This window comes from Leguminivora glycinivorella, chromosome 2 (assembly GCF_023078275.1).
Source record: "Leguminivora glycinivorella isolate SPB_JAAS2020 chromosome 2, LegGlyc_1.1, whole genome shotgun sequence".
In the NCBI taxonomy this organism is placed as follows: domain Eukaryota; kingdom Metazoa; phylum Arthropoda; class Insecta; order Lepidoptera; family Tortricidae; genus Leguminivora; species Leguminivora glycinivorella.
In genome coordinates, this window is record NC_062972.1 from 29,953,774 (window position 1) to 29,966,501 (window position 12,728).

The window sequence follows — 12,728 nt, forward strand, 5'->3', positions numbered from 1 at the left end:
AATTTTTAATATTAAACAAAAAATGTTATTGGTACAAACTACTAGTAAGTTAAATGACGATTATAAAACATAGAGATAGGTGGCTTAGCTCGAATTTTAACTTAGTGGTTGCGGCTTCAAACCCTGGGTCAGAGATCAGAAATATTTATTGTTTAAATTGTGTAGGTACAGAAAGTAACACTAGATACCTACATTTTTGAGGAGTATCAACAGTTTTACCCTTTTCGGACATAATACAATGTACCATACTTTAAGCTAAATTTTAATTTATGTTCACAGAATTATAAAATTCTTTTCTGACCTGACACACAGGTTTATCCTAGTTCGGGCACCGGACTTCACCACAAATCAAATTTAATTATGTATTTGATTAATTTTAGCTAATGTAAAATTAATGTAAATTACATTTTTTTGTGATTCATGAAATAAACAAATATAAAATAAAAAAAATACTTATAGAAAACTTTGTCTCATAAAAAGTTTCTTAAAAGTACAGTACCGGCCAAAAATATATCACATTTGTGTTATTCAGGCAGGCAACTTTTTTGTACATTTTTAAACCATTTTTACCTTCCTACATCATGAAATAGGCAGTATCTAGACTCTGTGGGCGAGCTATAAGAGAACCTGGCTACAAATAAAGGGAGTTCTTTAGGTTTTTGTAATTTTTGTTCCCTAGACACAATATGACGGTTTCGTATAATCGGATGTAAACCCGAAATTATCTCTAAAATATCGTAATAAACCTAATGTGTATAAGAAACTGAAGATGCCGAAGACACATGGGTCAAAAAATTTAGACGCCAGTCAACAAAAAGCTATCTTTGCTGGCTACAAACAGGGGCGTACCTATAAAGAGCTTTCGCAGCAGTTTAGCATATCAACATCGACGGTAACGAAGTTACTCAAACGTTTAAAGTCTCCCAGGTGTTCAATTATTCACAATAAACGCGGCAGACCACGTTGCACTACATCTGTAGTCGACCGCAATATTTTGCGTGTCTCTCGTGCAAATCCTCGGTTAACAGCGACGGACATTGTCAAAGAAATATCAACCCCTTGGCAGCCAAATCCATCTATAAGGACTGTCCGACGTCGTTTGCAGGACGCTGGGTTACACGGACGACGTCCTGAAGAAACCGCTTATATCTGAGAAGAACAGAAAGATACGCGTAGCTTGGTGTAAAGCACGTGAGCACTGGACACCGCAACAGTGGGCCGATGTGTTATGGAGTGACGAGAGTAAATTTATGTTGTTTGGTAGTGATGGTATTAAGTAGATCCGTCGTCCTACCGGCACCAGATACAATCCTGAGTATCAACTTCCTACTGTAAACACGGATGAGGTTCTGTTATGGTGTGGGGTGCTTTTTCCGCGAAAGGAATGGTTCCACTTTACAGAATTGAGGGCATAATGGACCATAATAAATACTTAGATGTTCAGGAAAATGTAATGCTACCTTACGCACGACAATTTCTGGGCCGTGGATTCATTTTCCAGCAGGATAACGATCCAAAACACCGTGCGAAACGAGTCACAGAATGGTTCGGGCGGCGACGTGTGACTCTAATGGACTGGCCATGTCAATTCCCCGATTTAAACATAATTGAACCGCTGTGGGAAGAGGTAGAAAGGCGGTTGAGAGGGAAAAGACCCACTAATGCCTATCAAAAGTTTTCACAAATCGAGGAAGAATGGCAAAGAATCCCTCAATCTACCATTGACGCTCTTGTGGAGTCTATGCCTAGACGCTGTAAAGCAGTCATCGATGCAAAAGGCTTTGCTACAAAATACTAATGTATTTACAGTATATAAATTAAATATTATGTATAATTATTAATTATTTTCATTTTTAGAGGTACTTAAAGCCAACTTCACTTAGTTGGGGTGAGGTCGTGTTAAGTTATTTTATGAGTATACAGCAATTTTGTCATAATTATAAATATATATTCATTATATAACTTTGTAAACCAGTAAGTAATATAGGTATGTATATATTCTAGAAAAATAACTATACTTCTAACCATAATTTTTTTACTTAAAAAATGCTAAATGTGATATATTTTTGGCCGGTACGTACCTATTCGAAAGTTATAAACGAATTGTCATTTGAAATTTTGTCAGTCACTTTTCAGTGAAAGAAAACCTCGTGAAGAAACCAGACTAATCTGAATAGGGCCTAGTTGCAAGCTTAGTCGGAAAGTCAGATGGCTTTTGTAAAACTAGTACCTCCGCCAGTGCTATAGCGAATTTTTTTTTAATACCCAGATCACCATATAAGCTATATGTGTAAGTGTATATAGTTGACTGGTAGAGAATGCTTTAAGGCATTAAGTTCGCCATTTGTACAATTTTGTGTCTTGCAATAAAGTTTGAATAAAATAAACCTACCCAAAGCCTACTCTATGTCATCACACATGATTTCCCGTAGACATTTAGTATGGGAACGCAATCGCCTGAACCATGCAGTGTCAATGTACACAATCAGTTCTCGTATAATTTAGAAATATTTATAAAGAAAATAGTTTTAGGGTTGAACCTGGGCTCTTATATTTATGTCTATATGACGGTGTATGATGCTACTCAATGAGGAGGCACACTCAAAGGTTATGACAGATGGCGCCACCCTATTAGTCCATCGCACAGGTAAAGAATTTCATACGTAAGAGCGAGAAGATGATATGTTTTTTCCCGCTCTCACAATGTGAGAATAGAACTTGCACAGGTGCCGCCTGGTGGGATAAAATGTCAGTGTACACTGCTCAAATCATGCTATTTTACCAATAAAATCTGTCATAATGTCTGGAGACCATGCGCTGTTTGTAAACGCTTCTTAGTGCGTTGCATGGGTATCCCTTGGGGTATCCCGGCATTCGACACGGCTTTTGAGAGCCCAGGTCTCATTTTGACTAGTTTTATGAAAGCGACTGCCATCTGACCTTCCAACCCGAAGAATAAGAAGGCCTTATTGGGATTAGTCCGGTTTCCTCACGATGTTTTCTTTCACTGAAAAGCGACTGGCAAATATCAAATTAAATTCCCCACATAAGTTCCAAAAAAGTCATTGGCACGAGCCGGGGTTTAAACGACCTCCGGATTGAAAATGCGGTGTTTGGGTAGTCTGTGTTTAACGCCGTGGCTAGCGTGGACGACGGTCGCGTGACGGTCGCGCGACGGCGATGCGACGCGACGAAATCAAACCTTCGATCTCTATGGAAGTGTCTTACGATTGATAGGCGATGCGATGCGACGCGACCGCGACCGTCGCCCACGCAAGCTACGGCGTAATACGACAATGGTACACAGAATAATAGATTTAGAAAGAATTTCAAATCACTACGCATTCAATTCAGACTGTTATCTCTTACTACCTTTTGTAGTTATTTTGCTACTTATCACGTCTGTGTGCTTTGGACAAAGAGGTCGGATGACTAGAACAGCACCAGCTGAAAAGCATACTGTAAAAAGGAAAAAATATACAACACCGACTACAGAAGCTTTGGGATTTATATATTACAACAAAGCTGGGGTTCGGCAATGGCAGCAAGCGTACTTTAGTCCACCGATAGACGAGGCCATACTGCTACCCCCTTTGGAGAAAATACAGAATTGTGATGACTGCCCCAGGATTCATATACCCGTTTGTGCTACTAACAGGATGACGTACACTAATTTATGCTATCTGAACTGCGCAGCGAGACTTTCAAGTGAGTAACGTTAAATCTCGACAATAGGCTAGTTTCCTACTAGTCAAATCAGATTCTTTTTAAGAACTGTCAAAACGATTTGCTAAATATGGAATTAATATGAAATACTGAGGAGTGACGTTACGGTTAATTCGTTTACTATATATCTTTCTCTTTGACTTATTAAATAGAAATTATAATTAATCATAACTACTGTCCATATTTTTTTTTTTCAATACAAATGGTGTTTTTTACGCACTAGTGCGAGAAGTGGTTCATTATATTATATGCCAGGTCGAAACTTCGGAGGGCCATCTGTACTGAAAAACGTCATACGATACACGCGCGAAGAGGAAATTCGTAACTCGTCTCCATTTGAAACACTCCCTTTGGTCGTGTTTTAATTCAATTAATTATGTCAGGTCAAAACTTCGGATGGCTATCTGTACTGAAAAACGTCGTTCGATACACGTGCGAAAAGGAAATTCATAACTCGTGTCGATTTAAAACACTCCCTTCGGTCGTGTTTTAATTTATCGCCACTCGTTTCGAACTTCCCTTTTTACGCACTTGTATCGTAATGTACTATTAATTATGTGGTGCTATATTTCGTGCACTGTATAAAATATTTTATTTTAAGTACAGGAAACTAGCCTATTCATTTTTAACCCCCGATCAAAGACATATGTAACTCCGTATAGACACATTTCTTCCAGTACTATGGTATCTCTCGTGTTCGTCAACTTCGCTCTTCTGGCAATCTCTCTCTGTCTATACCATCCCACCGTACTGGCTACATGTCCAATTCCTTTTCTGTTCAAGCTGCGCGTCTGTGGAATAGTCTCCCTGTCAAAATTAGACAGTCTCCGAATAGGTTTACTTTTAAAAAATCCCTCAACACATTTTTTGCTAGCAATTCAGATAATTCGTAGTATGTCTGTTTTGTACACCTCATCGGATTGTATGTATTATATATACTTATATGTATGTAATTTTATGTATTAGTATTAATATCTCGTATATGTGTATGTTTATTCCTCTGTATTTTTTTTTTGTTGCATGCATTGTGTCCTTAAAAGTAGGTACCTAATATAGTTCTTTTGTTTTTATAATTTTGCACCGCCTACAACTTCTCTGTTTTGCCTAAAGGTTGACTGGTAGAGAATGCCTTATGGCATTAAGTTCGCCTATTGTACATTGTGTTTCTTTGTTCAATAAAGATTAAATAAATAAATAAATAAAGTCTAAGAAAAAAACGTAAGTACTGTCAGCTGCACAAGTGCATGGCGAATTTATCAATGAATTCATTTATAATTTCTCCATGCACTTTTGCAGCTGATAGTAGTACCTCAAAAACATAAAGAAAAAGGTACGGTGGCCTAGATGGCGTAACACCTTTGGGGGACGCTCGGTGCATAGGTGCCGCTAATATTATTATTTGACATTTTAACACATATCAAGCTGTTCAAAATTCTACCTATAATTCTACCTACCTCAAAATCAAAATCAAAATCAAAATACCTAACCATATATATTTAAAAGATAGGTTTCCCCTCCCCTCGCGCCTCGCTCCGCCCGCGCGGCCCTCTAATTAGTTGTTGACACCTATGACAGACTGTTATAAGACATGTGCGAAAACGGTTGTGCTTCCGTGATGAAGTGTGGACCCCAGCCAATCCTGCCTGCAATTCCTGACTCCCGGAGAGAAGGTTAGTGCATGTCTTTGACCACCTTGACAGATTTTTGTATTTCTATTTTGCCCCCTCTTGTCCGTTCATAAACACAAGCTAAGAATATGATCCAAATTGTCAAAACTAAGGTTCAAAAGTGTTAAGCCTGTGTCGAGAGGATGGCAATGTGTGATTAGTGATAACATTTTACTTTGACAGTAACCAATCCTCTGTGCCCCGACGCAAAAACGACGGGGTGTTATAACTTATAAGTTTGACGTGTCTGTCTGTCTGTGTGTGTTTTTTTTTGTGATACCGCAGCTCCCGAACGGATGAAATGATTTAAATTTAGTTTTTTTTTGTTTGATAGCTCAATTAGTCGGGAGTGCTCTTAGCCATGTTTCATGAAAATCGGTCCACTGCGTCGGGGTTTTTTTTTTTCAAGATTTTAATTTTGTGGGTAGGTTATATAGTCTCTATTGCTTCCCATAAAGCCTTAACTATTGAATCCATACTTATTATTTGAAACGGGAGAGTGTGTGTGTGTCTGTTTGTTTGTCCATCTTTCACGGCAAAACGGAGCCACAAATCAATGTGATTTTATTAACTGGAAATGAAGAGATGGACCACTGTCACTACATAGAGTACTTTTTGTCTCTTTTCATTCTTTTCAACCGCCCCCCCCCCCCCCCACTTCCCTAAAATAGGGGTGGAATTTTGTATGGAGCATACCGCAATTTTCGAAGATAGGTGGAAGGGATGGAGAGTGACATAGGCTATTTTTTGTCTCTTTCTAACGCGAGCGATGCCGCGGGAAAAAGCTTGTAGTAATATATAAATGGTAAATTAATATCGTTTCACACGGGACTTGTAGCGGGAAGTTTAATGTTATAACTATATTACCACAGAATATATAATAGTACAAGTACAGAAGGCCCACTGCTTTGATGTTCACGAAATGCCGCCTTTTTAAATACCTACAAAATTCTTACAAAGAAACGAGCCGCACGTGCGCGGCGTCCGGTGATAGGGTTACCAATGGATCCAAACGAATTAATACTCACATAAAATGTTATACTATTTATTCAAGTCTTGGGTACTTTCTAGGTATATATACTGTATATATTTTTGTTCAAGTTCCAACATCACAAGCCTTATTGAACTTTTCTGTGGGACTTAATCAGTAGTAGATCTAAGTAAGAATGTCTTATGGTATTTATTTTATTCAATATGTCTATTTAACTAAGTATTATTAGCCATTCCACAAGCGGACATCGCTTAAAAAAACCTCGCGACGTAAAGTAACAATAGAAAGTGCGAACGTGCATTCCGTGAGAACGCGCGCCACCCCTGAGTAGGCCGCGAACTCGCAGCCGCCAGGATGTACTTGTAACGCGGCGATAGAATCGCGGAGTGAGCCGCCCCTGATATTACTAACAAATTATCATTTCTGTAAACTAACCAACTTTATTTTCATTAGATAAACCTAAAATAAAATTGCTGCACATGAATAGTTGTTTTACATGGCTGGACGCCTATGATGACATTATTATGAAGCGATAACGCACCAGGTTTTCAAGATGTCCCATGAAGTAGAATTATTATGGTAAGTAACTTAATGGTGAGGAATATACTACAAACGCTAGGAGCGAGAAAGACTTACTTTTTTCTCGCTCTCACGTAAAAAAGTTCATGAGGTCGTTTGTTAGCCACTTAAGGGGGGTGACGGACATTACGAGCATACTTGTCTTAGGGCCACTTTCACCAACGAAAAAGAAGGGTTAACCCGAGGGTTAACCCACCATTTTATACGGTATTTGACAGATGACAGCCCACTAACCCCGAGTTAAGTGGTTGGTGCAAGTGGGACTTAAAGACTTCAAACCGGTTGAATCGTCGACGACCATGCGCGGCGGTTTTCAAGTACGCGTACTTACGGTGACACACAATCGAAAACAGGTATTCGAGCCATAAGTACGCGTACTTGCTCGTAATACGTCTGTCATCCGCAGTATCAGAGTCTGACAGGCCATGGCCCGGAGAATAAAATTGATCGTTGGATCCTTTAGTTATTTAAACGAAAGGGTACCAATTCCAAGTACAATCTCCGCAGCAATAAACACCATAACAGACTTGTTGCCGAAGCGCACAGACTTGCTAAGTCAGAAAGACATATTTACCACCTAGGACCCGCCGTGTATAACCGCTTGCCTGACAATAATAATAGAAGAGATGCAGCTACCACCGCCATTTTTAAAGCCAGATTAAAAAAGTGGCTGTTGCTCAAATTGTTTTACGATTATGACGAATTCTTTAAATTGCCGTTGACACTTTAATAATACGATAAATATGTGATAAATATAAATAAATATACATAAATATAAATAATTATAACTGTATACTATAATTATAACATAGTATAACATAGATATTGTTTATACCAAATGAAATAAATATATTTTGAGTTTAATACACAATAATAACATAATAGTGGCATTGAAACTTGAGTAGTTTCATATGCTGTGCCTACCCCTTCATGGGATACAGGCGTGATTGTATGTATGTATGTATGTATGTAATAACATAATATACTATTTAGTACTGACATGTAACGATCTGTTATCAAATAAATTTCATTTCATTTCATTTCATTTCATTTCATTTCATTAGACTGGATGCTGATACGCAATAATGTGTTATCCCACATGCATTTTCCAATAAGATGTCAACTCAAAAATTTGACAATTAAAGTTGACATTTTCTTGCAAAACTCATGTGGAATAACACATTATTGCGTATCAGCATCCTTAAGTACCTATTGGGTAGGCATCGTTTTTTGAAGGTAGGCAAATATTTACATATGACCCTTTTGTCCTGCTGCAACGCACACAGTTTGTATTTTCTTTTCTCTTTTTTGTTATTGTTGTTTTTTTACTGTCTCAATTGTATTTTACTGCTCTGTCTCTTTTTATGTTGCGCCCAATTTGTGTGTTTTAAATTGTGTATTGTATTGTGTGTGTTTGCAGTCTGCCAAATAAATGACTTATCTATCTATCTATCTATCATATTTATTTACACTTTATTTCACATCAAAAAAATAAGCAGAAATGGTGGACTTAATGCCTTAAAAAGAAACATTTGATACGTGCAGGTGTCGCGATAAACTTACACATCTACTTTATAAGATATACTGACATAAACAACTAGAAGAAAAAGCCAGTAAATAATATATATTTCTGTTAGAATACTTTATAATGATAGCGGAAAGGTGGCTCTTTTTTATTTCGTTTCATTTATTACTAATCTTGTTTTTAAGTTACCGAAATGATGTTTGTGAAATTTAATGGCGGATGAGGTATCAATGCATTTGATCATTCTAAATGTATGACAAAAAAAAACACCAACGACAGCTTGTATGAAATTAGAAAAAAAGCGATATCATCTGTCAGTTTTACTAAGCTATCATTGGTGTTTTTTTTTCATACATTTAGAATGCTCAAATACATTGACAGTTGACACCTTATCCGTCAACTGTCAGTTTTACTATTTTTTCACGCGTGTAATTTGATCACTTAAAAAAAAGATAATTAATAAATAATAGGAAATAGAGTGAAGTTTCCATGATCGTTATAACGTAATCAGAAAAATATATTTTTTCTCATCTTCAAAAAACTTTATCCACCCAATTCAGAGCCCCATCTTAAGGTGATCAGGAAACTCGGTCCTCTATTTTTAGGGTTTTTATCATGCCACCCTAATGGTGACGGCTTAAGACGATACAGGAGGGGTAAATTCTCCATACAAACGCTCTCGACTATTTCCTCCTGGTTTTTGAAGATAGAGCAATGATTTTTTCAACACAGATTGTTATTATTTTCATCTATGTCGGACCATTTTGTTTTTTTTTATATTCTTATTTTTAAAGACACTAGAGCCCGTCAAACATTTCCTAAAACGGCCTTATTAATTATGTCGCAAAAAAGGTGTGGTATTCAAAATTGATAACAATAATCTAAAAGAAGTAAACGGTCCGACACAGATTATTTTATTGTTATTTAGATTCTCAAATTTTGTTACGATTGATTAAGTTTGAAGGAGGAACAGTCCAGAGCGGAACCTCGATTTTAAAGATTTTTTAGTAATATCTCTTAACTGAGTTCTTCTGAATGGACTAGTTCTTAATAACACTAGTGTACGGTGTATATTTAACTAAAATTCACAAATTGAAAGGGGGGCTCCTTTCCATTTTAGCATTTTCGCTCCTGTGGCGTCTTAAGAATTTCGCCACCCCTTTTCTACCGCGGATGTAGTAAATGTCGACCGTGGGATATGGGTTTCATTGTAGTGTTGACGTTCTTTTTCTTTCAAACCTATCGTTACTAAGAGAGCCACTGTAACCTGGGCAGTGGCACGTCTTCTGCCTACACCTTTTGGGCGATTAGTTTATTATGTAAGAACCATTAAAAATATTCTTAACTCAATTTGTTGTTGTCAAATAATTATATATTTTATGTAACTTTTTTATGTTCATTAACTGCCATAAAAGTTACTTAAATACTAAATGGCCATTAAATTTTAATGAGCTTCAGCTAATTGCAATTATTGCTAATTACAGTCCTAATTTTGATCAATGACAATTATATTACATTTTCTTTACGTAAAATAGACGTTGTTATTTAACATGTTATCAAAAATGTTCCGTTTTCTTGGTGAGATTTTTTTACACATAAATATAGGATATTCTTATACAGTATAACTGAATTTCTTGGTAGGCCTGAGAAAGCTTGTGTTATGGGAAACAAAGTTAAGTTTCAATAAGGGTTAGACCGTTTTCACATTATCCGATCTGATATCGGATGTTGGAAGGATTTCAATAAAAAAAATCCAATATGGCGCTTGGGATATGTCGGTCCGACATCTCATATCGGATCGGATAATGTGAAAACGCACTTAGACTGATCGGTGTACGAGGTCCTCTAATATAAATTTGCTTTTCAGTGCTTTTATTAGCTATTCTCGAGACAGGAAGCGAGGAAACCACAACAGAAGCACCAACAACAACAAAAGGTACAACAAAACCAACAACAACAACAAGGCCGAAAGGATGGCGGGGTATACAGTATTACAACACAGCCCCTCCTAAGTCCTGGTTAGAGCAATTTTTCAATCGTATGAACGAGTCACACTTGCCGATTTTGGGCATAGAATTCGTGTGTGATGATTGCCCTACTGTGTACATACCAGTATGTGCCAGTAATGGAAGAAGCTTTACAAATAAGTGCTATATGGTGTGTAACGCATACGAGAATAATGGGGGCGAAAATGTCACTGTAGACCATATGGGCGCATGCTTCGACTATGGCGTTACATGGGACATGGTTTAATTTCTAATTGTAAAATATGATTATAGTATAAATAAACCTGAAATTGCGTTTGTGAAGACAAGAGTTTTATTTAATCCTACATTTTTATCCTTTTATGGCAGTCAACTTGAGATTTAATTTTGTGAGGTTGTACTATTATTGAGATTCGGTTAAATCTTTAATTAGCATGGGTGGAAAACCCTGGTTTTTGTTTCACACAAAAATAATTTGTTTTTGGAATTTTCGTTACTTACTTTATTATTTCTTTATAAAAATAGATAGTCTGATAAATTGTTGTTGTTACCTAAATACTTCATCTCACATAAAAAGCATTAAATAATTCAAAATATTAGTCTGTCTTGATAATTTCATAAGAAATTATTCAGAGCCGTGTTAAGGCACCCCAGAGGCGCAAAGGGCCTTCACGAGCTCGCGCCACGCCTTCCTATCTTCAGCGACCCTTGTGACCTCGCTTCAGCTCAACCCAGCCGCCCGTAGCTCATTTTCGACGGACCGCTTCCATGAGTGGACAGGGCGCCCGGGGCCACGACTTGCATTCTGCTGCGCTTTCCAGTCGAGAACAATGCTCGCGTTATTTCTTTCCCCTCTCCAAAGAGTGTGTCCAATCCATCTCCATTTTTTTTAGGCCGTGTAGGTATAATAGGTAATTCTATGCAAAAATTTAAAAAATACTATCTTAGAATCGAAAATTTTCACTTTGGTTCCTCCTAACAGTGGATTAGTACAAATGACAAGAAGAGAGATAGACTAGCTAAGTAGATAAGATTCTGCCTGGATTAAGATTAAAAATAAGGTGCATTAGGGTAACTCCGAATAACAAAAATGCTCTGGTAATTCCGAAAGGGGAAGCTTGATATGATGGAAATAATGGTGATTTTTATGTGACTTTCGGAATTGCCCTAATGCACTTACATAGTTTTGTATAAATAATTGTAAGGATTTGGGCGTGTTGGGCGGAGTTTATGTTTGAGATATTTGATAGATGTTTTAAGTTTAGTTTAAGTAATAGATATTTTACTCAGGATTTGAAATTTTATGAGTTGTTATGAAAATATAAAACGTTAAATGACAAAAACAAAAAAAGTTGATAAAAGTCAAGCCGTTTCTTAATGCCAAGATTGTCTTGACCGTCTACAGCTCTAAGGGCGACTTCCACCAACGAAAATGCAGGAAAATGCACCATTTTATATGGAATTTAACAGATGACATCGCACTAACCCCGAGTTAAATGTTTGGTGCAAGTGGGCCTTACTCCTATTCTGTATTGACGCGACAGAGGCTGACTGCGTTGCGATTGTCACATAGCGTCAAAGATTGTCACTGGGTAAGCCACCAATTGACTGTTTCACCATAGTGACATTCAGACGACACTGACATTTTTGTGCCTATTTCTGGTTTCATAAGTAACATTGTTACTCAGTGTCTATATTTCCTTGTTAAACAGGCAATGAATGCAGTCTGGCGACAATTGTCATTATTGTGAAATATGCCACAGTTGAGGAAGAGACTGCCTCAAGTGTCACAGTCTGCCGACAATTGTCATTATTGTGAAATATGCCACAGTTAAGGAAGAGACTGCCTCAAGTGTCACAGTCTGGCGACAATTGTCATTATTGTGAAATATGCCACAGTTAAGGAAGAGACTGCCTGAAGTGTCACAGTCTGCCGACAATTGTCATTATTGTGAAATATGCCACAGTTAAGGAAGAGACTGCCTCAAGTGTCACAGTCTGTCGACAATTGTCATTATTGTGAAATATGCCACAGTTAAGGAAGAGACTGCCTCAAGTGTCACAGTCTGCCGACAATTGTCATTATTGTGAAATATGCCACAGTTAAGGAAGAGACTGCCTCAAGTGTCACAGTCTGGCGACAATTGTCATTATTGTGAAATACCTTGAGGAAGAGACTACCTCAAGTGTCACAGTCTGGCGACAATTGTCATTATTGTGAAATATGCCACAGTTAAGGAAGAGACTGCCTCAAG

At 37.4% G+C, this 12,728-nt stretch overlaps 1 protein-coding gene across 2 annotated transcripts; it reads left to right on the top strand.

Annotated features, from left to right (window-relative positions):
• LOC125241890 lies at positions 1 to 10,797 on the top strand. Of its 2 annotated transcripts, XM_048150586.1 has the most exons (4): positions 1 to 44; positions 3,382 to 3,708; positions 6,838 to 6,963; positions 10,356 to 10,797. In XM_048150586.1, the coding sequence occupies exons 1-3, from the start codon at positions 23 to 25 to the stop codon at positions 6,918 to 6,920; spliced, it is 432 nt and encodes a 143-aa protein (XP_048006543.1). In that variant the 5' UTR covers positions 1 to 22; the 3' UTR covers positions 6,921 to 6,963; positions 10,356 to 10,797. The 2 variants fall into 2 exon arrangements, with proteins under 2 accessions (XP_048006543.1, XP_048006548.1); XM_048150591.1 differs by lacking the exons at positions 1 to 44; positions 3,382 to 3,708; positions 6,838 to 6,963 and adding an exon at positions 9,461 to 10,066.
• Positions 10,798 to 12,728: the final 1,931 nt, after the last annotated feature.